The sequence below is a fragment of the Delphinapterus leucas genome, chromosome 1, assembly GCF_059928025.1.
Source record: "Delphinapterus leucas isolate spDelLeu-1000000601 "Yukka" chromosome 1, BTC_Dleu_Yukka2, whole genome shotgun sequence".
Taxonomy (NCBI): Eukaryota; Metazoa; Chordata; class Mammalia; order Artiodactyla; family Monodontidae; genus Delphinapterus; species Delphinapterus leucas.
The window spans coordinates 107120241-107144827 of NC_143129.1; the positions used below are offsets into that span (position 1 = coordinate 107120241).

A 24587-nucleotide genomic window follows, 5' to 3' on the forward strand; every position below is an offset into this window, starting at 1 on the left:
AAGGTCCGGAGGAGGCGGTGGGGGGCAGTTCGTGCGGGACTCCGGAGCCGACCGGGAGGCTCTGCGGGACCTCGTCCGACTGAGTAGCGGAGGCACCGCCCGTGACCCGCCGCCGAGTCCGGGCGATTCCTGAGCCGTCCAGGGGAGCGAGCTCCGAGCGTCTTGTGGTGCGGCCACTCCTCGGGGCCAGGAGCGGGGAAGCCGAGTGCGAGAAACCCCCGGACCAGAGCTCAGCCTCTTCCCGCCTACCGAATCATCATGACCCACTTCAACAAGGGCCCTTCCTATGGGCTCTCGGCCGAAGTCAAGAACAAGGTACGCCTGGGCAAGGGTGGGGCGGGATCCCGAGGCCAGAGGTGGGATGCAGGGCGCCCGCCCAGGGGACCCTGGGACGGGGGTGGCGTGGGCACTTCGCCCAGTGCGTCTTGTCTCTGGCGGGCTTCGCGGTGAGGAGATGTCGGAGCGGCGCGAGAGTCGCCGCGCGTCCCCGACCTATCCCCGGCTCCAAGCGCCGCCTCCCGGGCTCTCTTCTGGCTTTGTTCCAGCGCCGCGGGCCGGGACTGGCGGCGGGCGGTGGGTTCCTGGGCTCCTGGAATCCCGCAGCGCCTGCCTTCAACTCCAGGAGCGGGTCTGCGGCTGCAGGACGCACCCTTCCGGGAAGGGGGCGCTCCTGCGTGGTCATTCGCCCTTAGGTGGGGTCAGTCCGCGCGGCTGGGGACCCAGCAAGCCGCCCTCGCCACCCGCTCCGGCCCGGGCTCCTGGCGGACCCTGAACCTTTTCGCACTCCAAACCCCAGGCCGAATTCAAGTGCGCGAGTAAAGTTAGGCGGCTACGTGGCCCAACTGGGTCCCCCATTGTTCCTCGCCTCTTCCCGGGTGGGAGACCGCTGAGCATCCCACGCACAGACCTCAGGGACCACCGGAAGAACGGGAGCCGTCCAGAACCCTTCACGGTTGTCGAATACCGGTGCCAATTGCTGCTGCTTCTGCGGGAAGCGGAGACAAAGCCTGAGTGCGCCGCTTTGGGAATATCTGCTGTAGACTTGAGATTTATTTTTATAAAACACTGAGAAGTTTGTAGTACGTTAGACTTCAACGATATCAAGGAAATCTTTGTGGGTTGCTTTTGTTTAGGGTTTATTTGCTGAGGCGGGCTGTAGTTTGGAGTGATTGGGCTTTGGTAACGCTCGGTTCTGCCACTTTGCCCAGCATAAGAATGCGTTGGGTTTATCTTTAGTACTTTCGGTCTGGGAAAGAGATGAGAGGCGTCCCCCTCCCCAAATCCTCTCCTTCCTTCCTCCCTCCCTGCATTCCAAGCCCATGACATCAGGGGTTTCTGGGGGGAGAGAGCAGCCAATCGGCGCGGAACTGCTCACAGAACGCTCATTGTCTCCTTTCTGCTGTTCTGGCCAAAGCGCCACAAAGGAGGGCTGCTGTGGTTTAATTCCCATTAACCTCCCGGGAGCCGAAGCATGTCAGGATTGCCACCGCACCGTCCTACCGCTTGTAGAATTCACTGGCATTGTCAGAGCTGTAACATCCCAGCGTTGGGGGTGTACGCGCTGTGGAGTGAATTATGTAGAGGCCAAGAAGCGCACCATTGTCACACCCCAAGGGAGAATTGTGGCTCTTCTCACCCCGTTATATAGTCTCCAGATCATATTATAATTCAGTTGTTAATAAGTTCTAAACAATCTCTGAAGCAAGGAGTTGATTTTAGTCTAGGCGTCCAGAATTGAAATTTAGATCTTTTACCTTGTCAAGTGTGTTGCCCATTTTAGAAGACGATTTTCTGAACATTTTTGTAAAGAACAGAAAAGTGAGTGGTTTGTGTATGACTGATTACAAACCCCACCAATTGAAAACTTGCAGAATATTGTTCACTTCTTTCCAAGGTTTGCAAGCGGAGCTTTAGGAATCCTTTCAGAGTACTCAGCATGTCCAAACTGCTGGATGTGATACCCTGGCCTGGCTTGTGCACATTAATTTTAATTTGCCCTTGTGATTCTTGGCTGGCAACAGTTGAGTCTCTACCTTTTGCATTGTAAATGAGGTACTGATAACTTTGGCAGTCCTTTTAGAGACTTAACTTTTCTTGGACGTTAATATCCATGTTAATTTCTTTTGGCTGACTAATGAAGCAACTTCTGCCCTTTGCCTACTTATCATTGAGCAGACTGAAGGAAATGCGTGGACTGAGGCTAGATCATTGTAATTATTATACGTTTTTAAAAATAGTAAAACCTCAGCTTTCAGAACCTTTGGAAAGTTAGTTTTAACTTTAGGTTTATATAACTGTGGGTTTATCCCTTTAAGCATCAAACCATCCTTAATAACCCCTTTCATTTATATGGTTCTTTCATACAGTATTCTTTCATAGGAAGTCTTTTTTATATATATATAAATTTATTTATTTTTGGCTGCACTGGGTCTTCGTTGCTGCGCGCGCTTTCTCTAGTTGTGGCGTGCGCGGGCTTCTCATTGCGGTGGCTTCTCTTGTTGCGAGCACGGCTCTAGACTCGCGGGCTTCAGTAATTGTGGCTTGCGGGCTCTAGAGCGCAGGCTCAGTAGCTGTGGCGCACCGGCTTAGTTGCTCCGCGCATGTGGGATCTTCCCCGACCAGGGCTCGAACCCGTGTCCTCTGCTTTGGCAGGCGGATTCTCAACCACTGCGGCACCAGTGAAGCCCCATAGGAAGTCTTTTGATCTCAGCAGTAGAGCAGACCTCCGAGGATTCCTGGGATTATCCAACATTTACAGATCAGGATGCTGAAGCTCAGAAAGATGGGATTTGCTCAAGATCACAGAAAAATGTTGGAATATTCTAAGAATTTTAATTCTGTGAAATCTTAGTTTAGTGAGGTACTTAGGGATGTTCTGCTACATGTCACTATTGTCCACCCTCCTCCCTGCTATTTTTACTGTTCACCTGTCAGTTCCTGGCATCATGATTATTCATTTAATGCTGTTTTAATCTCTTCTGGGCTTGGAAATCAAATATCCATGTTTGCTAGTCCTTTGTATGAGATACTGCATTTCATTTGAGGGCTCAGAACCACCTGATTGAGTGGGTCTGTGGAACATGATCTTTGTCATTGCTTGGTTTGGACACCTTTTGATTTCTTCCTGCTTTTTCTTTATGTATTGCATCACTGATATGTTGCTTAAATATTAATTTTTTTTCTTAAAACCTCTTTAACAAAGTGGGGGGAGATAGTGTGGAATGGACCTTGGAGTGATGCAGATGTGGGTTCTAATCCCCCTTCTGCCACTTACTGCCTTGAATGATGTTGGGCAAATTATTTGGTATTTCTGTCCTAGTTTCCTAATCAGTAAAATGGGGGAAGTGATAGTTACCACCTCTAAACTCTGCATTGTTGAGATGTATCTGGCTTGCAGTAAGTACTCAATGACTGTGTTGTGGCTATCAGTTCTTAGTAATAGAAAACTAGTATTGGTATTATATTTCTTAGACTTGTATGTCACTGCCTCTTTAAGTATTCCATTTCTATTAAAAAAGCCTTTGGTCTTTTTATATTTGAATTGAGGAAGTATTTGATCTTAGATAGTTTTAATTAGTAAAATTTCAGGGAAAAGTCAGTAAATTTAAGATACTTGTTTGATAAGATAATAATACCTGGTAGAACATACAAACTTACTTTTTTTTTAATAGGCAAGAAGATGTTTGAAAACAGCCTAAAAAATGTAGAATCCTTCAGCCTGCGATATAATCAATATGTCTCTAATGACAAGAAAAGGATCATAACTTGCAATCTACAAAGACTATAATGGAGTAGAAGGTCAGGGAATATATAGAAGCTGGTGTAGATAGTTCAGTGAGGGATGGAAACACTCGTAAAGTAGTAAGGTCTTACATGTATCACACAGGTTACGCCAGGCCCTTGACTGCATCTTGGGGACCAAAGGTAAATACCTCTGTGCCTTATAAGCCACGGAAACCTGACAGGTCCCAAAAGGAAGCACAGCATTTCCTGACACTTGGCTCTGAACAAGATGTTGGAGTCAGGTACTTTCCTGTAGAGCTGAGGATGCAGTGAAGCATACCCTCACCAGTCTTAGAGCACATGCTGCCGGGAGCTTTCTTACAGGTCTCAGGGAACGTGGAGGAAATTAGTTGTGGGGTGGGAGTGGGTGGAGCTGAAATGATCTTACCTGGGCATGTTTCTTAGGAGGAGTCTAACTGAGATACTAAGAAGAATGGAATTGGAATGCACATTCTAACAGTTTCTGCTCCCAGGGAATGTCTGATTTGAGCAAAGTAGCTTCTCACAGAATCTTGGTTTCAAAATGGTATCCCTCAACAGATAAAAACCATTTTGGAAGGCTAATAAGCCTTTTGAAGTCTTTACTAAAATTGTAAGTCATTGAAGAGTAAGTTAAACAATCATATAGTAATAATTAAATAGGACCAAATGTCCCATGAGGCCATGCCGGCCTACCAGCCCAGTGCCACTTGGACAGCCGGTCTGCTCTGCGGATCAGAGTAACCCCAGGGTGTCTGTGGACTCCTGTTGTAAACTGTATCCGAAGATAGTCTGCCTTGTCTTCTGCTAGAGGAACAGAAGCATGGTAAAAATGTATTGATGGGTTTAGCTTTAGCTTTTTTTTTTTTTAACTTTACAGTTCAGAAATAGTTTTTTTAAGATTTTTTTTCATGTGGACCGTTTTTAACGTCTTTATTGAATTTGTTACAACATTGCTTTTTTAAAAATTATTTTTGGCTGCGTTGGGTCTTCTCTAGTTGTGGCGAGCGGGGGAGGGAGGCTACTCTTCATTGTAGTACACGGGCTTCTCATTGCAGTGGCTTCTCTTGTTGTGGAGCACCAGCTCTAGGCGTGCAGGCTCAGTAGTTGTAGCTCGTGGGCTGTAGAGCACAGGCTCAGTAGTTGTGGCGCATGGGCTTAGTTGCTCTGCGGCATGTGGGATCTTCTCGGACCAGGGCTTGAACCTGTGTCCCCTGCATTGGCAGGTGGATTCTTAACCACTGCGCCATCAGGTTTTGGTTTTTTGGCTGCAAGGCATTTGGTATCTTAGTTCCCCGACCAGGACCAGGGATCGAATCCTCACCTCCTGTATTGGAAGGTGAAGGAAGCCTTAACCACTGGACCACCAGGGAAGTCAGTCCCCAGACATAGGTTTTTAATTCAGAACTTTTTGTTTATTGTTTCTTTCCACCAGCAATAAGATCTCGGTCTTATTCACTGATGAGATATATCAAGATCTATATTTTAGACTATAACTTGGCACATAGTAGATGCCCAATAAATATTTGCTGATTTAATGAATTTACCCATCAGGAATAGATTTTACCATCTCTAGAAACTGGAAAGTAACCATATTTGACAAGTCTGTGTAAAGGAATTCTGTGGTGCAAGTGTGATGTTTTTGAAGGACATGGTGATTTTTATAGTTTGCTTTTCTTGAGCAGTTTCTTTTATTAGTTAATATTACACTGAAAACTTATCAGTAAGATAATTCCTTCTTTGTTGCTGAAGTTCTTTCTTAGACTCCCAGATTAGGGAGGAACAGTAGAGGCCCCTTCTGCAAGGCTCTGTCAGATGCATCTCCCAAAAGACCTCCTTCGAAGTGGCCATTAAGCCTGCCAGGGTACTGTGCTCCTCCAGGTAGGGATGTGCCATTGTGGTTTGCCTGCTTTTTTGGTTTGTTTTCCTGTCTTGACCAAAACAGTTAAAGAAATAGACAGTTTGCTGAATTGAGAAGAGGTACCATGCTACCTCTTTAAAAATACTCAGGCTTATTTACTCTGGAATAGTAATGGGGATCATTATCAAGCTCTCTATCCTGTGATCTACAGCTTTTTACAGTCTTTCCTTTGCCTCTGTTCTTTAAGATTCCAAAAATAAGCTTGACAATGAAGACCTTGCTGCTACCATCATCAAGGAGAGGCATATCCTCTATTTCCCTATGCCTTTTCCCCTTCCAGGTGGAATCATGAGGTTAGTGTCTTTTCACTTAACAGTATATCGGGAACTACAGTTAATATTATCTGTTACATTAAAAAAAAATTTAAAGAAGAAGAAGCACAATTGGTTTTTCAACCAATTATGACCATTATATCTAAGAGAGAGAGGAAATGTTTATTTCTCGTCTCAATATGACTAGCTGGTGGAAAGGAGCTTGTTCTTAGAATTTTCTGCAAGTTTCATTTTCTTCTAGGCATTAGCCTTCTATAGCATATACCACGTGCATTGGCTTTCCTTAACTCTGAACTTGTAGCCATGGTGGGCTCTTAGCTATTATTCATATGTACTTGTGCTCAAGTTTTTGTTAAGGGTTTTTTGAGCCTGGGGTTGATACACACTGTTTGTGGGGCCTGAAGCTTATATAGTTTAGGGTTTATCATTACAAAAAGTACAAAAGAATTTTGCACATTTTATAAAAATATGACCATGGGAATCTTTGTGAACTTGAAGATGTCGGGTAGGTCCCCTCTAGGTTCCTCTCAGTGAGAAAGTAGAACCTGGGGGCCTTGGAGACTGACTGGGTTGTAATCTTGGTTCTGCCTCTTACCCTGTGACTTTGGGCCAATAACCTGTCTGTGTCTCATCTGTAAAATGAGGATGTGCTAGTTCCTACCTTTATAGGGCTTTGGGGAGAAATAAGCAAGATAGACAATCCACGTAATGTGTTTCAAATAATGCCTAGAACCAAAAGTACACATTATGTAAATGTTAGCAATTGTTCCATTTTGCTCTGCTGGGTAGGTTCAGTCCCGTGTTCTCCTGATTAGTCTTCTAGATTTTGAGATTATCGCCAGGACTTGGACATTCAGGCACGAATCTGTTTGTATCTGAATGAGGCTTCTGGCAAATAGGGGACTAAGGAGCCAAGCAGTACCTCTCGATTTCACTTCTGTGTCAGGACTGTGATCTGCCCCCAGAGTCCTAATCCAAGCCTCCTACCCCGGCAGCCTGTGATGCATTCCTGCAGTGAAATCCTGGGGTCTCTCTCCCTGCCCTCACTCTGTCCACATTGCCCACAGGGCCACGGACTTCTGTGTAGAGCTAGAGGCCTTGTTTTCTGGGCGTGCCATTACTTGGGTTTTTCTTCCTAAGAAGTCGATTTCTGTTAGACAAGACACATCTTTCATTTCTTGGTTCAGACAGGGCTCGTATTCCCCCACAGTGGACTGATAAACATATTTACCTTGTAGTGTTGTCACTGGAGGCCTTCAGTTTTAAATGGTCTTTGCAAGGATCTACCTAGACCTGTGTGGACCTGAAGCAAGTCCATGAGTAGAGAAGCCTAATTCCTAGCTTTTCCCCGGGTGGTAGGGAGGGGACCTCTTCAACATCTTCCTTCCTCCCAGGACCAGGAAGCTTCAGGGTGTGAGCACGGGCACTGTAGGGCGGGCATATCTGCAGTGGGAAGGTCAGAAATTAGGGATGTGAGTGCAGAGAAAAGAGAAGGCCCTCTGGGCTGGGAAGGACTCTTCTGGGCAAGTCATAAGCTAAGCATTTATGGCCCTTTTCCTCTCTTCCCCCACACATTTTCTAGGGGATCCTAGCTGCTGAGTGGTGGCTAGGCATGCTGGCTATGATATCATTGTTGTTTCTTCTCTCCCCTTCTCAAATGTTTGCACACTAAACTTTCATTATCTCAAGCCTCTCTGCCTGCTTAGCGCTGCAGAAGGCTCTACAAATGGATAGAGTGCTTTATCATTGCAGTTTTCCCTCCTTCCTTTCGTTTCACGTGGGAGGAATAGAGAAAATAATCAGTACCATGTGTAGTGAGTCTCTCATCATTCAAACATGTGATTCTACTTTGGATGCAAAAATAGCAACAGCAATCACACTTATAATCGAGTATAGAAATTATACTTATATTAAATAGCATATTTTGAGCTCGTTGGAGTCCTTAGCCCTTAGCAGCTGAGCTGGAACCTTAGGGCTGCTCTTCAGAGTCCACACACAGCCAGATCTCTCCCCCTGAATGGACATGCATTTGTCTCTTCTTTTCCCTTTCTTCAGAGGCCTGGATGTTGAATAAACCCCCGTCCCCCAACCTCACCTCGGCCACACACACACACAGGCGTGGGCTTTGCCAGTCAGGCTTTCGTTCCTAAATTTCTTCTTCTGTGGGCTTCGTTTTTCCATTTTCTTTTCCTCCTTTCAGTGACAGCTCTGCTATTGACATCCTCTTCTGCAGTCAGTCTTACAGCATTTTCTAAAACATGCGTGCGGTAGGAAGCTACTTTTTATAGGGGCCAGGGGAAGAATTAAACTCTGAGGCATCTCTGCCAAATCTCTTACTGTGAACTTTTGAACCATGCTGGCAACGCCCTTTGAGACTACAGATTCCGGGGCTGGTTTGAATCAAAGCCGCAGCAAGTTCACGGTGTATCGGTCTGCTACAGTGATGGTGGTGGTGGTTACTTTTGGTTGCACTCTCATTTCTCCATGAGTTGGAAGGACTTTATGTTAAGCCACAGTGTCTAAGGCACCACCCTGCTCCTGGTTCTTGATCCTCTGTCTGCAAGCCTGTGCTGTATTCTCTGTGTATAGCTTAGAGTTCCTATCTCAGTTTGGTTAGAGGGGTGGGGTGAGTGGGAGAACGTCCAGTGGTGGAAAAGCCTTAGACTTCGGAGCCAGACCTGGGTCCGAGTCCCTGCTGAGCCCATGACCATGGACAGGTCATCTCGGCATGAAGATGATGCATCTACCTTGGGATGCCACCTTCCTTGCCTATGAGAACCTCCTCTCTCTTTTGATCCTTATTTTGTGAATGAAATATTTGTCAGGAAGAATGCAAACCGTACCAAAATACAAAAGTAAAGAAGTGAAAGCATCCTGCATCCCTTACGCCTACCCAACTGCTTGTACAACTTTAAATATCATTTGAACATTTTAGAAAGTGAATTATAGTTTATTGTGTGGATTTCCACTATGTATTTATTCATTACTTCCCTACTGGTGGATATTGTCTTAAAACGTACTTGTGTGGAAAAGTGTGTAAGTTTTGACCTAACATTTAAATGTGTTTATAGGTATTACCAACTTGCTATCTAAACAGTTGTATAATTCCCACCAAAGGTTCAGAAGAGAAGGAAGATCTCTTCTTGATGTTAAGAACAAATAAAACTATCAAAGCAGCCTTGTCAAAATTCAAGTCACTTGCTTTAGTTCTTTATTTTCAAGCCTTGGGTCAGTGACATTTGTGACCCCTACGCCATCTGTCACCCCCACCAGACTCAAGTGGGAGTTGGCAATGAGATGAGGCCAAAGAATGGGGCGAGGGCAACTCTATATGATGAGATAATTTTTTAAATAGAAAGCTCAGAAAGCATCACAATGATCTCTTATCAAAATAGCTATCAAATAGTAGTATCAAGTAAATGGTTTTTATGGTATATTGGATTTGAAAGAGGAAATCTTTCTAGTATCTGGACAGAAGTGGCCAGTAAAGTGTAGATAGAACGTTAGGGGTGGACATTTATTGAGTTCTTAAGATTTATGTAAATTAAGTCATTGATTCTTCTCAGCACCTTCTGATGGAAGCGCTATTAATGATCTCTGATTTACTGGTGAGGAAACTGAGGCATGGTGGAGATGGAATTCTAAACAGAGCATTCAGTTTCCAGAGCCCACGCCCCTAACCATTTTAATTTGAGGCCAGAACTCGGGGAATCGGCATCTTTCAGGGGAGGAGGAGAAGGCAGACCAGAGAGGGAAGCTCCAGGTCCTTTAACAAGAAGCCAGAGGGAAGAGAGATGGGAGGGGGCCCCAGGAGTACTGCAGAGAGGCCAGGAAGAGGAAACAGGCCACTGGACTTGGCCACAGAGAGATCACTGGTGACCTTTTAAGAGATTGTTTTCAGTAGAGCAAATTTCCGGTGGGGGTTAGGAAGGAGTACTAAGTGAGGAAATGGAGAGGTCTGTCTTGAAATAAAAGAGAAACAGGACAGTGTTTGAGGCTGGCAGCAGGTTCAAAGATGTGCTTGTTTCAGACAAGATAGGGGGTAGTCTGTGCCCACTGACGGACCAAATAAAGGAAGGGCTCGATACACATGGTGGGTGGGAGCAAAGCAGCAAAGAAGCTTCTTTGCCCTGAAAAGTTGGGAAAGGAAAAGGAAAAGGACCAGGAAAACAGAACTGAGGTGGATAAGACATCCCCTTTTCTGTTGCAAGTGCTGTGTTCCTCTTCTCATGGAACCACTGATGTATGATGGTGTGTGCAGCCAGGGGTAGGATGAGAGGGTCCAGGCCAAGGCCTGCTCGCGGAATACACTGTTGATTCAGTTGCTTCTCTCTGCTGAGTACTGCTGGGGCCCCTTTGCAGCCTGGGTACTGCTGTCTCCTCAGTCCCTCGGCCCTTGACCTGGAAAGGATGCGAAGCTGGGCTTATTTTGTTCTTTGTGCTTGGGTGTCCCCTAGCAAGCCTTCGTGACATCATGTCCAGGGGACCTTGGTGTTGCGGTGCAGCACTCTGATGGAGGGTGCAGTGCTTCCAGAGACACTCACTTTCTCCCCACATTTCTGTGCTCTCAGATGACATTACAATCAGGTAAAATGTGGAGTTGGTTTTTACTGTTGAGATGTGGAGAGTAGCATGTGACCTCACTGAAATTTCACACCCTCTGGTTTGCATTGGGGAGAAGACAGCAGTGATATCTAGCACAGTTAATACCTCTGTAAGGCTCCATTGAAATCTCTCTAGCCAGCATCTATCCTACATTGAAAAGGAGGTGTCTCAACTCTGTTCTTCGCTGGTTGGACAAAGCCATCTCGCCTATGGGCAGACTCGGCTGTCGTAAGCAGGAGAGGGTCCCCAAGAGGAGCTCCAGATGGACTGAAGGCTGACTGAGGTGCTGGGATCTGTTCCTCCTTTGGCCTCCTTTCCACCCTCGTCTCATCAGTAGTTCAGAGTCAGGGGGCAATGTGTGTTTTGACTCTGTTCTGGGGTAGACAGCTGGGAGCACTTGGATGAATGTGGTCAGTGGTCTGGGAGCGGAAAGGGTTTCCCAGTTCCAGAGAGATGAGTTTACGGTTGACACTTGGGACAGTGGGGGTGGATTTCATGCCTTCTTCCTCAGGTCATAATGGACTCTGAGACTCATCCTATGAAGCAGACTGGCCGAGTAATCGATGAGGAATGAACAGACATTCCCAAGCTACTGCCATAATTTTCCTTGTAATTATGGAAAAAGAAAGGAAGATTTTTCAGTGCTATTCACATGCCCAACTCAGATTATTTAGGAGGCATCTAGAGTCCTGCTGAGGAGACAAGTGTTGAAAACCTGGATAGCAGCAAAAAAATCTGGTGGATACCTGCAAATACTGTGATGAGTGAGGTGTAGACCCTTAAATATTCTAGGGGTGAGGCAAAGCAAACAAAAACTTGAAGAGCATCTCTGTTTTCCTTTATCTCTGGGGGCTTTCGTTAAGATCCCCTTTCTGCAAGATCTCTACAGTGACATAAAATTCAAGACCCAGCCGGCCTCCTTCCCGAGTGAGAGGATGTCCTCCAGCAAGCTTTCTCATGGGTCTCCTTCCCACCGTTGCTGCATTGGCACACGTGCTCTCTCCACTCCTGTGTGCCTCTCTGGTCGGCTCCCTGGGATTTCTTCGTTTTTATCCGTGGTCTGCCCTACGTGTGGCATTCAGAATTTCTGTGTGACTTCCATCTAAGTAGTTAGATGGTACTAAACTGTTTCTCCTGCCCCCAAAGTCCCTTCTAGGCCACATGTAGCCATTCCTGGCTGACCAGTCTCTCATGATAGGCTGTGTATGATTCTCCTAATCTTTTCTGCACCCAGTTTGCTGCTTCTCAAAACTGATGCCAGTTTGTAAATGTCCCCTTTTAGAGTGTGGCCCACAGAATTGACTACTAGGTTACAGTGGGATTATTAACTAGCTCCTCTGTTTGACTACAAAGCACTAACTCATTCTGTTTCGATCAATGCCATCACCTGGTGAGGTGGTTCGAAGGAGGATTCCAATCCTTGCTTTGGCAAGTTGATTTTCTGAGTCTAGAGGTGACTAATTGCCTAAGATTTTATAGTTCACATACTCCTCTCACACCTGTTTCATTTAAATAATTCTTTCCTTGATTACCTCATGAGGCTGTTTCCACCAAACAAATAAGATGAGCAATAGTATTTTATAAATAATTGTAGACCTGTGCAGACCAAGATAGCATTAGCTTTTTTAGGCTCACTGAGTAAGCATTACTAGTTAGTTCTAGAACGTTGGACAGGATCTTACATATATCTTGAAGAATTTGTTTATTAAGCTAGGATCTTTCTGAATCTTGTTTCTTTTTAACTATTCCCAATTTATTTTTTATAAGTTTATTAAGTATGCCCAATAGTTTCAGATTGTTAGCTACCAGAACAGAAGAGCACAGATCTAAATCTAAGCCTCCGGGTACACATCCCTAGGAGCTCCTCCTACCTTGACGTAGATCAGCACAGTGGGCATGGTTGTTCCTTCTGACCAGGCCCTACTTCTAGGGTTACGAAACTGGACTTCAGGAGTGCCATAGACATAAGGGACTTTTATCAGAAAGTAAAACAGATATGTCCCTAGTGATCCATCTAAGATGAGATCTAGGAGATGTGACGCCCATAAAAACCAGGCATTCAAATGCAGATGCCTTTCCGTAACAAGAGAGATCTTTAGATCTGTGGCATTTCCCTAGTCTGGTAATACTATCGGTAAATAAAAAATCATTTACTGAGTACCCGCTATGGGTCAGGCATGGGCTCTAGGGGTAGGAAGATGAATGAAGCCTGTTTTGACCTCAAGAAGACATAGGCAGGTGTTCTTGGATATGCCTCACATACCTACCCTGGCTCCTGGTGATGACTACCCTGCCCCCCCCGAGTGCACACCCTCTCTCTGTAGTCCACTCGAATATGACAGCCAGGTTCTTCAGCCTGTAGTGGAGACACCCTTGGCTTCGGGTGGGAGTGGGGAGGAGTGGGCCCCTCTCTAGGTTCCTGTTACTACTGTTTGCCAAGATTTCTCACATTGTGAGCTATTCAACGTGCACATCTTTATTAATCATTATTTCTGAGTCTAGATTTTTCTGGGAATCCAGCCTCTATGATTACTTCCTCATTGTTTAAGTTTCAACTTTCAAAATCCACCTTCAACTATGTATGTTCTAAGCTTTGTAGTCTGATGGTCATTTTCTAGATAGAGAAGACAAAGTTGACCTATTGTTTCTGCATTTTTCCTACCGTTTGTTAGTTACAGTATTTGCTTTATAGACACTGGACCAACTCCTCTTAAGTTATTTTAACATCTTTCATTTCTTGTTAGTTTCACAATATTCATACATTGAGTCATAGTATCGTTGTATTTATTTGACTATACATGTTTGGAGGGAAAAATTTGCTGATACCTTGATCTGAAGATGTGGCCGTACCTCTCAGAGAAGGGCCAACATTTAAAATGCCCTTAGACGTCACTCTGGTTTACCCCAGGCAGATGTGATTTTCTCTAGTTTTGGAATATATAGTCATTTCCTCTCAAATATTTAGTAAGTTCATGCCATAGAATGAGTCTCAGATTCTATAGTGAACTTGAAGAAGGCACGCAATCTACCTTGACATAAATGTAAAGTGATTTTCTCTAGAATTCCTACCCCCTACTCCCCATAAAATACAAACCCACTTTTAATTTTTTTAATTAAAAATTTTTTTCCAGTTTAAAGAAAAAATATATATTAAAAATACAATTGCCCTCTGATCCCATTCTTTCTTCCCTGTAGAAACTGCTGTCTTACATTTGGTATTTACTATTCCCACAGGATCTGATTTTAATCCAGCGTTTAAAGTTGATGATAGTAGACTGAACATTTGTACTAGCTACTTCTTTTTTTTCTTTAATTTTATACTTTTTATTATTACTTATTTTAAAAGCTAAAAAAATTTTGTACAGTTTTTAAATGTTCCTTTCCATTTACAGTTTTTACAAAATATTGGCTGTATTCCCCATGTTGTACAATACATCCTTGAGCCTATCTTACACCCAGTAGTTTGTACCTCCCACCCCCAACCCCTAACTTGCCTCCCCCCCCATAACTACTAGTTCTCTATGTCTGTGAGTCTGCTTCTTTTTTGACAAACTTACTTAAAAAAAAAAAGTTACTTCATCTCTTTCACCAGCAGTAATCTGGAAGAGAATGAGAATTTGGGATGCAAACACAGGCAGGAAGGAGAGTGGAGATGTGTGGTGATGGGAACGGACAGTGGGGATGGGCAGTATCTGAGGTGAGCCTGTCTGTGGTGGAATGCTTTTTGAATTGTAGACGGTAAAGGGAACAGGTTGCGGTGGGGTTTGGTTCATACCAGTTCCGTACTCAAGCTGATACAAAATGGCGAGTGTTAATTCTGAGGTGTGTCAGGCACTGAGATGGTCTTCCTCCTCACAATGGCCCTGGAAGGAAGGAGACAACTTGCAAGAAATGAGGTCACCAGGGTTAAGTTACTTACTTATGTCACTCTGGAACTGGGAACACAGTTTTTGGAAGTTTTTGAAATTTGACTTCAAAGCATGTGATCTTTGGTTTGTTGTATCCCCAACGTGAATACTTAAAACTTTGCAAAGGTATTTTACATGTTTGGAGGATCTGTTGGGGGAAGGGTTTAAGGTAGGTCAACCCTGTTAAAGCCTGTTCATTCTCTTGCATGAGATATCAACAAGGACAAGTGATAAAGCAAAGGAAGGGAAGCGGCATCTTGATATTTCAGATGGAAATTTACCATTCGTTTCTTGTTTGAGTCTGTTGTGGACCCAGTCTTTCTAGTCTCCCCTTATTTTAAATACCCTACTTTATTCTTTTTTTGACAAATAACACACCTTATTTAATATTTGTCTCTTTCCACTAGAATGTCAGCTTTTAGGACAGAGACTTTGCCTTTGAACCATGCTTGTTACAAAGTGGCCATTTGAATGAAGGACAAAAGGAAGGAGTAATGCAGAAAGAAGTTGAAGGAAGAAACCAAGACACGCAAGGATCACTTGAAAGAGAGGGAAGCTGACACTGAATATGATTTTACTCAGAGAGTTTGGGGTAATGCTGGACTATTCTGGTGGCTCAGAGTGGCATCTAGTGAGAATTCAGGCACGACTGACATTTGGGGGACACTCTTGTAACCACCAGAGACAGTAACCTGTCTGTCTGCTTCAGGTTTTAACGACTGCTGGGATAAAAAATGTATCGTGGGAAGGAATATAGAGGAAAGACATGTCTTAATTCTTTAGCAGACTCTACAATATCCTGGGTGTAAGCCGGCTGTCAGACAGTTCTCGTACATATGTGATCATCACTCAGCCTCATGCCAGGTACAGCCCCCTCTTTCTACTAAATCGCGTCTTGGCCAAATGCTCCATAGAACAGTGTGGAACAGCACTGTTTGGGTCAGTTTGTGGAGATGTTTTTGAAGCTCGGTTTCCCTCATTACTCAGTATCCCCTCTTAGGGATTCTGCGAGGGAAACTTCTCAGACCTCAGTGCCAGGCAGGGCTGGGCAATTCTTAACAGCCAGAAGGAGCCGGCTTTTATCTGATCTAGTGTCTCCCTTTACTGCTAGGAAGTTTAGGCCCTCAGGGCTTGTGTTGTTGAAGGGGATCTTTTTCTAGTGCTGTTTTGTACACGATTCACTATAAGACATGTGCATGTGGTCTGGAAGAAGACTTGGCAGACAGCAAGGAGTTTACTTCTGGGGAGGTGGGAAAGGGAGTAGGATTTGGAGGAGGGGTGAAGAGAGACGTGTGCTTTTTTGCTCTGTCTAGTGTTTCACAACTTTGTTTTCCGCATCTCTTTCCCAAAGAGCCTTTTTAGACGTTTTTCCTAATTGCCTCCCGACCTCCACCAAATTTAAAACAAAGGAACAGAGTTTGTTGGGGAGGGTCACAAATTATTGTAATATCTAAGGTGGTCTTCACTCCCTTGGGGGGCAGTATCACCCCCACTGAGAACACGTGCTCTACATACTTATACCTGTTTAATTTTTTAAAAACAAGTGCTATGGGACTTCCCTGGTGGCACAGTGGTTGAGAGTCCACCTGCCAATGCAGGGGACACGGGTTCGAGCCCTGGTCCAGGAAGACCCCACATGCTACAGAGCAACTGAGCCCGTGTGCCACAACTACTGAGCCTGCGCTCTAGAGCCCGCGAGCCACAGCTGCTGAAGCCCACGTGCCGCAACTACTGAAGCCCGCGTGCCTAAAGCCCGTGCTCCGCAACAAGAGAAGCCACCGCAGTGAGAAGCCCGCGCGCAGCAACGAAGAGCCAACGCAGCCAAAAATAAATAAAATAAATAAATTTATTTTTTAAAAAAAAAGGTCCTCAACAGGTGGCCTAAAAAAATAAATAAAAATAAACAAGTGCTATTTTAGAAATCCAGAAGAAAGGCCTTTGTACTGGAGGGTGACTCCAGACTGGTGCTCTTAGCTGCTCTGAGGAGAATGCAGGGACGAGCAGAGGCTGCAGCCCCTCTGGGCATGGGCCCTGGGCTCAGAAGCACTGGATGGCAGGAGATGGTCAATCCCATCAGATGCCCTAGAGGCTTTTTTCTTAGTCTTCATTTCTTTGCTTTTTTATTGTATTTGAGAGGGGGGAGGCGGTTGGTGAGCTTTAGCGAAAAGCCTCTGGCAGGTGTTCTCAGCGACCATACAAAAGTCATTTGCAAGTGTGTCTTGATGTGAGAAGAGTTGGGAGGCCCCGCTGCACAGAATTCGTGGGTGATGAGGCAAGGAGGCAGGGCCATGTGAGGAAGAAGGGGCTGCTGTGGACTTGAACGCACCAGGCAGAAATTCTGAAATCCACTTAGGAAGGTCAAATAAAGTAAATCTTAAAGAATAGTAAAGAAGTGAATGTTTATAACCAACTTGGAGGAGTGATTTTTAAACAGACTGGAGTAAAATTTCCATGCGGTGTTAATGAGATAAGATTAAGTAATTTTTGAAGCTAACTTTCTTGTTCTGAGGAGGAAATACCTGCATTTACTTCCTGCCTGATGTTCAGTAATTAAGGCTTTTTAGATGAAAATAGTAAATAAAGTTTATTGGCCAAAGCTTACATTTATTTTTAATTGCTCTCAGTCCCTTGATTTTAAAAGATGTGTATAACAAACAACTTAAAAATAACCTGTGTAGTTAAAGAATATAATTATGTTAGCTTGGGTTGTATTTTAGTATACATCTAAAGGAAACTTATGATTTCTGTATCCTGTGGAGCAGAGCTGCAGGCCAGAAGCTAAGAGACAACTTGAAATAGATTTTTTTCCGTAGATGATTTTGGAGAATTTTTTTCTATTTTAATTTTGAACTTAAAAAAAAAGGACGGGCTTCCCGGGTGGCGCAGTGGTTGAGAGTCTGCCTGCCGGTGCAGGGGACACGGGTTCGTGCCCCGGTCCGGGAAGATCCCACATGCCGCGGAGCGGCTAGGCCCGTGAGCCATGGCCGCTGAGCCTGCGCGTCCAGAGCCTGTGCTCTGCAATGGGAGAGGCCACAACCGTGAGAGGCCCGCGTACCGAAAAAAACAAATAAATAAATAAAATTAAAAAAAAGGACACATTCCTAAATCTTGAATTCTATTTAGCTGACGTGACTTCAGAAAGCTCACTTATTAGCAGTATTTGGGTAGAAAAATCCTTGCTGCTCCTTCACTTAAAGGAAAACTCTAAGTCAAAACCAATATGATGTGGAAGCATACCTAGTTTTCATTTTTAGTTTACCACCTGGTCTCTTGGCTTTGCATGTACGTGCTTAAGAATTTTTTCTGTGCATGTGCTATTACATTAAGTCTCAGAGACGGAGTTAGTGAGCCACCCAGAGCCCCACATATAACTAGTCAGAGTCAGGGTTTGAACCTGGGTTCATCTGAGTCCAGCCCTTGATTTTTCTTTCATCATTCCCTTGATTAGAACAGTGAACAGAGAAGATGAAAATTCTCCCAGGCGTTCCTACTTGGACATTTCATGTTAGATCTGTAATCACTCCGTGGTTTGGGGCACGGCACCGAACCTGTCAGAAACATTTTGAACAAAGGAAACATAAATACGCTTTTATGCTTTTTTGGTTGAATAAAAATAAATAAAAATTAAAAAATTAAAATGGTTGAGAATTACCACAACCACTAACCAACACCCCCCCCAAGAAAGACAAAACTCCTCCAACATAACTTCCAACTCTACATTTGAAAAAATGAAGAGAAAGAATTTCTTTACAATTTTTGCTGATTGACCAAGTTATTTAACACACAGCTTAGAATGGGAGGAGACCTAGTGCCCTTATTCAGCCAGCCTTCCTGTCGTACAGACAGGAACAGGTTCGGAAGTGAGACGAATGAACCGGTGTCCCATGGCAAGATGGGGGGAGCCAGGCTATAGCCAAGGCAGAGCCCCTCCTACCCTAGCATATTGTGTTTCTTTAGATTTATTGAAATGCATCTCCTAGTTGAGAGTGCTTTGCTTTCGAAAAAAATTCAACTCACTCTTAGATATTGCTTTTCATAGCTGATGCTTAAGGAGTACTACTTCCTACTTTTCTTCCTTGCCTGTGCCTTTCTGTCTGTTTCCCCCTACCCCCACATTCATATAGAGAGAATTTCTTTTTCTAGCCACCTAGAACAAGACTCCAGTGTGAAAATATAGCCGTCTTAAAATTTTTCTAATGTATTATTTATCCGTTTTCTAAAGGTGCCGTATGTAAGTGGATGCGTTTGATGTGTTGAGGAGGTACATTATCCAGGACTGTTGTCTGGGATGTAATAGGAACGATGGCTCCCTCCTGTGCACCAGAGGCTGTGAGTCCCTGTGGCAGAAGCTTCGCGCATCACTACCTCCTCCTTCCCTGTCCACACATCCAGATGCCAGTGTAACTCAGACTGGCAGGAAGTCAGAATAGATGTGCGATTTTTAGGGGTTGGGGGTCCCCGGAGCAGGAAATTAACACATTAACGTTTTGCCTGATCTCTCTCATAAACTAACCTCCAAGCCAAAACTTGATCCAGGAAACATTGCACAGTGTTAGTTATCTTAACATGAAAATATAAACGCGTTGAATTTCCATTTGTGATGCTGGTTAAGTAAATCTACAGCTTAAATAAATTATCCATTATTCTTCAAAGGTGTAGAGCCATTTCTCTAACTTGGAAAGCAGTGCACACGGTGAGGACTTGCTGTCTCCTTAAATGACACAGCACTTAGTGAAGTCATTTGCCCTCTGGTGAAGCAGAGGCCCCTCCTCCACACTTGGTGGGAGGCAGGGGGAAGGTTTCCTCTGTGACTGGGGTAGACTGGAACTTGGAGGGCCTCTCCATGACGAAAATGTCCTCATGCCATCTCATTTCTTTCGGTAATTAAACCTAATCGTGTGTTACAGAAGCAAACATTTCTACTGATTACATTTCCAGCAACGCTGCAACCCTGCTCACCGTGATTACCGTCCCCCTGGGCATTGTCTGTGGCTTGTTGGCACTTTCACCTGTGCTAATGAGAAGAAAAATGACACATAATCTTTCCTTCTTCCCAGGTGTGTTCTTCTCCTTAATAACTCTGATTGATAAGGACTGACCCTGGGACAATGAATAGCGTAAGAACTTGAGCGTGTGATCTTTAACAGTACTTAAATTGTATTATTATTTTTTAATTGAGGTTTATGGTCTTATTATGAAGGGATCTTTCAAAACCTGTGTTTAGCAGGTAGTTTTAGCATGTATGATAGTAAAGCAACTGTGTTGGTAATGTTGCCTTTATTGTAGAATTCTGTAAGTAAAGAGTTAACAACTTTTAATTTTATTAAATGTTTGGGTGTTAGATGCAATGCTGGGTAGGTACTAAGGGTCCAAAAGTGAATCAAATGCTTTTCCTTCCTGTGAGGAGTCTAATATGATACAGACTACACATAAGCAGAATTTCAGTACTCTAGTGTAAGTACAATAATTATTACAAGGAAAGCGTGTGTGTGTGTGTGTGTGTGTGTGTAGGGTGCAGTGTATTTTTGGCTGAATAGAAGGCATAGAAACACCAGAGCTTTCCAGGCAACAAAACTACTAGACTGGTAGGTATTGCAATACTGTGTAAAATAGTTGGATGTATCAGAAACCTGCCAGTCTCACTTCCTCTCACTCTTTTTTGGAATGTGGTAACCGATGACTTAATCTTTAACATTTCCTGTGGCTGGTGCCATATTGTAATACACTATTAGCCCCTGTCACTTCCTGTCATGAATGGGAATCTGTTTTATCTTGATCCATATTTTCTCCCCCTTAGTCCCAGCTTCCTACCATGTGTTGCTCAAAATGTGTATGACACCTCCTTAACCAAAAACGTTTATTAGTTACCGAAGCTGTAATGGTTAGGTTCGCCAGTGAACTCCAATGAGTGTAATTTACTGCAGGTCACAGCTGTGGTCTTAATGGATCATTAAACCAGAAGAAGCCAGCAGTTCCGGGTGCTTTAGTGAAACTTCTAAAGTTAGTTAACTTGTATTTCAGATTGCTTCCAAGTATGATCATCAGGCAGAAGAAGATCTTCGCAATTGGATAGAAGAGGTGACCGGCATGAGCATTGGCACCAACTTTCAGCTGGGCCTAAAAGATGGCATAATCCTCTGCGAGTGAGTTTTGGTCCTGATGTGGCCACTCTTCCAGTCCTTTCCACAGGCCTCTGTCTTGCCCACCTTGCCAGTCCAGGGTGTCAGACCTTGATATTCTGCACATGTTTTTAATGCTTTCCTTTACTGATGTCAGAAGAACCAACTTTACATTCCAGTCCTTGTTTGTTGTTCCAATAAATATGGTATCACTTATGCTTTTCTTTTCAGACTCATAAACAAGCTACAGCCAGGCTCAGTGAAGAAGGTCAACGAGTCCTCATTAAACTGGCCTCAGGTAACATACAAACCAGCAACCCCTGATTCCAGTCGGTTACTCTTTATGCAGTGAGAACTTGATAACAATTTTAAAACAGACATTTTAGCAGAAATTTGTGCACATGACTATATTGTTTTTTACAATGTTATTTTTAATGTTTCCGTAATTACTTACAATTAGTTCTGTGATTATTAGATGTTTAGCTTAGAAGTTTTCTTATTATGTATTTAGTCTGTATACTCTCAGAGAGGATTTGACACAGCTTACACAGAGAGATACAACCTGTGGTCTAGGTCCTAGAACATAGGATAAATGAAGGAAAAAGCAAGGAATTTAACATAACAACTAAGGGTTGACTGCAGAGCACTGTATTAAAAGCACAGTCTTAGTTCATGAATGTGTATGATAAGTAAAATTGGATATTTTGTCTTGAGCATATGCTTTGAGTTATGAGGATAAACATTTAGTAACCACACATTTTTTTAATTAAAATTTAAACATAATAAATTGTGCATTAATTTTGTACCTTTTGACAGAAAATTCCAGCCCTGGATAGGTCAGACACAGAATTCTTTAAAACATGCAAGGAAGATCTTGACTTTAAAGAACTGAAAAAACTTGACTGCTTAAAAATATTAAAAAGACCATTATGTGACCAACTATGAAAATACTCTTCCTTTTCCAGAGAGAGCTACACACACCATGTATCTGGTTGAGAATCCTTGCCAAGTAGCTTTCTGCCTGGCATCTTGTACCTAGTCATAAAGCCTTAGAATTCTTAGATAATATGAATGTCAGTATTTAGCTCCAAAAGTTATATGCTTTTCTTTCTTTATAGTTGGAGAATATTGGCAACTTTATCAAAGCTATTCAGGCTTATGGTATGAAGCCACATGACATATTTGAAGCAAATGATCTTTTTGAGAATGGAAACATGACCCAGGTTCAGACTACGCTGGTGGCCCTAGCAGGTCTGGTACGTATATGTCTTTAATGACTGGTTAAAAAATTCCCCACTATGTTGGTGATTGATTAATTGCATCTTTGCTCTCATAGGAGTTCAGACTAGGCAGGGAGGAGCCTGTCTCTTCCGTAATTATTAGCTTTGTGGAAAGGCTGCTGACATCAGCTGCCTAGTACTGGATAGCTTAATCAGAGTACTCACATTTCAGAGGTCTGGGGTGTTTTTGAATGGCTTTGGATGTGTTTTTACCCCTAGCTTGGGTCTTAAATGAAACCTTCACCTATGGACAGTATCATTTCTTTGTTGTTCCTTCTGTAAAACTCTGTTGGCAGAATCACTAGTTAGTGTGTATATTTCTGTCTAGGCTAAAACAAAAGGATTCCATACAACCATTGACATTGGAGTTAAGTATGCAGAAAAACAAACAAGACGTTTTGATGAAGGAAAATTAAAAGCTGGCCAAAGTGTAATTGGTTTGCAGGTAAGTAATGCATTGCATATCAGTTACTTATTCAATGTCATTAATTCTTACCATGCAAAGCATCTCTCATAAGTAAGGAACAGATAGATATACTATAGTGTATATTTTGGGATGGATCTGCGGTTTATACAATTTATGTCCATTTAAAACCCATGAGACGATGATGGTTTTAGAAGAAGCCTCAGGCGTGCCATCTGACTTAGTAATTGTTTCTCCAGGAAATGATTTTTTTTCCTAATTACACTGTCCTATTTTTTTAAGAAAATGTACTTTATAAATTCCTAAATGTTATTGACCAAATGAAGCAATTTTAGAAAGCCTCAATACCATTTTTTTACCCTAGTAAAGCATGATTTATCAGTCCTGCGGAGTACTTTGTTCAGTTATTTTTTTCCCTTCGTGTTGTTCCCCTGCAGAGTGTCACAAAAACACCACTGCTAAATGCCTAATATGCTAAGGGCTTTACTGTCTGATACCTGCTGGATACAATGCCTCACTGTTGACTGAGTCTACATGAGTTGGGTTTATTTATTTATTTCAGCTTTATCGGGGTATAATTGACATACGGATTTATTTTTATACAGTACAAAATCATGTCAGCGGCGAGAAATTGGAAACCTGAATTTCCAGACAGTAATCAGTTGTTTAAATTGTGAGAGCTCCATAAAAGGAACTAGTAATGAAGAAAATGATACACAAGGTTCAAAGATTAAGGAAAACAAATCAGGTCGTAAAATATTGGGTTGGCTAAGAAGTTTGTTTGGGGTTTTTCAGAAGATGTTACGAAAAACCCAAATGAACTTCTTGGCCAACCCAATACTATATAGTCAGTGTGATCCCAATTTTATTTTTTAAATGAACATGCATATTTTTGTATGTATATGTATGTGTATCTGGATATGTACACAGAAACATAAGCTAAAAAAGCTAGATGGTTGGGCATCCCTGGTGGCGCAGTGGTTGAGAGTCCGCCCGCCGATGCAGGGGACACGGGTTCGTGCCCCGATCCGGGAAGATTCCACATGCCGCGGAGCGGCTGGGCCCGTGAGCCATGGCCGCTGAGCCTGTGCGTCCGGAGCCTGTGCTCCGCAGCGGGAGAGGCCACAACAGTGAGAGGCCCGCGTACCGCAAAAAAAAAAAGCTAGATGGTTATACACAAATCTTTACAATGAATGTCTAAATGGTAGGATTTCAATGATTTTTTTTCCCCTCCCTTCCTTTTTGCTTATATGTGCTTTCTTTCTCTTCTCCAGTGACAGGTTTGACTTGTAGGAATAAAGTTTTCCTTTAATAAATCTTGTTTTTTAAGGAAAAAAGACCAGCAGTAGAAATGTGTCCCCAACCAGTAGAAGAACAAGGTGTACTCGTTGGTCCTGAAGCCGTGTTATTCTCAGTGGGGAATAAAAGTTAATTATTATTCCTCTGAATATTGCTAAGTTCAGATTCTCCATTCTGCCCCTCTCTGACTCCGTCTAGTGACATGAGAATTAGAGGAATAAAATGTGGTTCTTTTCCCATGAAAATGTTGGTGATTTTAATGAAACTTAAGCCCTTGCTAAGCTGCCAGAGAAGACACCTGGCATTTACTGTCACGTTTTATGCAAAACGTGTTCGGAGTAGAAATGCATGTTGTTTAGCCAAAGATTGCTCTGTCCCTTTAAATGGCTGAAGCAGGTACCCATAAATTTGGTTATTTGTGCTAAAGAGGGTAGGGGAAAGAGTTGGAGAGGAAATTATTCATAATTCTGCCACTGTAATAACTTTTCGTGTCTGTCCTTCTCTTTCTATGTGCATATTTGTATCTGATGAATTATGTTGTGAGGCTTTATATCCAGTGAAGCTTTTGAAATTTTTCTTTTTAAAGTGAGCCCCTTGAAATTTATTTGTAAAAGCATAGATTTTGTATCTAGTTGACTGCAACCTCAGCATTGGAAGGGACTTGTCAATTGCATCCCTTCTAAGAAATCTCTTCAGTAGAACAGAAAGTTTTGTTTGTGTCATATATATTGGTGACTTCTGATAATTAGTGATTTTATTTTTAACTTAAAAGATGGGAACCAACAAATGCGCCAGCCAAGCAGGTATGACAGCCTATGGGACTAGGAGGCATCTTTATGATCCCAAAATGCAAACTGACAAACCTTTTGATCAGACCACGATTAGTCTGCAGATGGGCACCAACAAAGGAGCCAGCCAGGTAAGCAATACCTTTTTGTACTTGTTTCAAAGAGTACAAAAGGGCTATTTAAATTCACACTTACCTTATTCTTATTAA

General features: G+C 43.2%; 1 protein-coding gene across 1 annotated transcript in view; it reads left to right on the plus strand.

The window, feature by feature from the left end:
• Window positions 1–24587, plus strand: part of CNN3 (calponin 3) — a 26933-nt gene continuing 2346 nt past the window's right edge. Inside the window, exons 1-6 of the mRNA XM_022553293.3 lie at window positions 1–315; window positions 20490–20611; window positions 20819–20885; window positions 21706–21843; window positions 22196–22312; window positions 24363–24509. Coding sequence (XP_022409001.1) covers window positions 259–315; window positions 20490–20611; window positions 20819–20885; window positions 21706–21843; window positions 22196–22312; window positions 24363–24509 — 648 coding nt within the window. The 5' untranslated portion in view covers window positions 1–258. The remainder of the gene's footprint in view (window positions 316–20489; window positions 20612–20818; window positions 20886–21705; window positions 21844–22195; window positions 22313–24362; window positions 24510–24587) is intronic.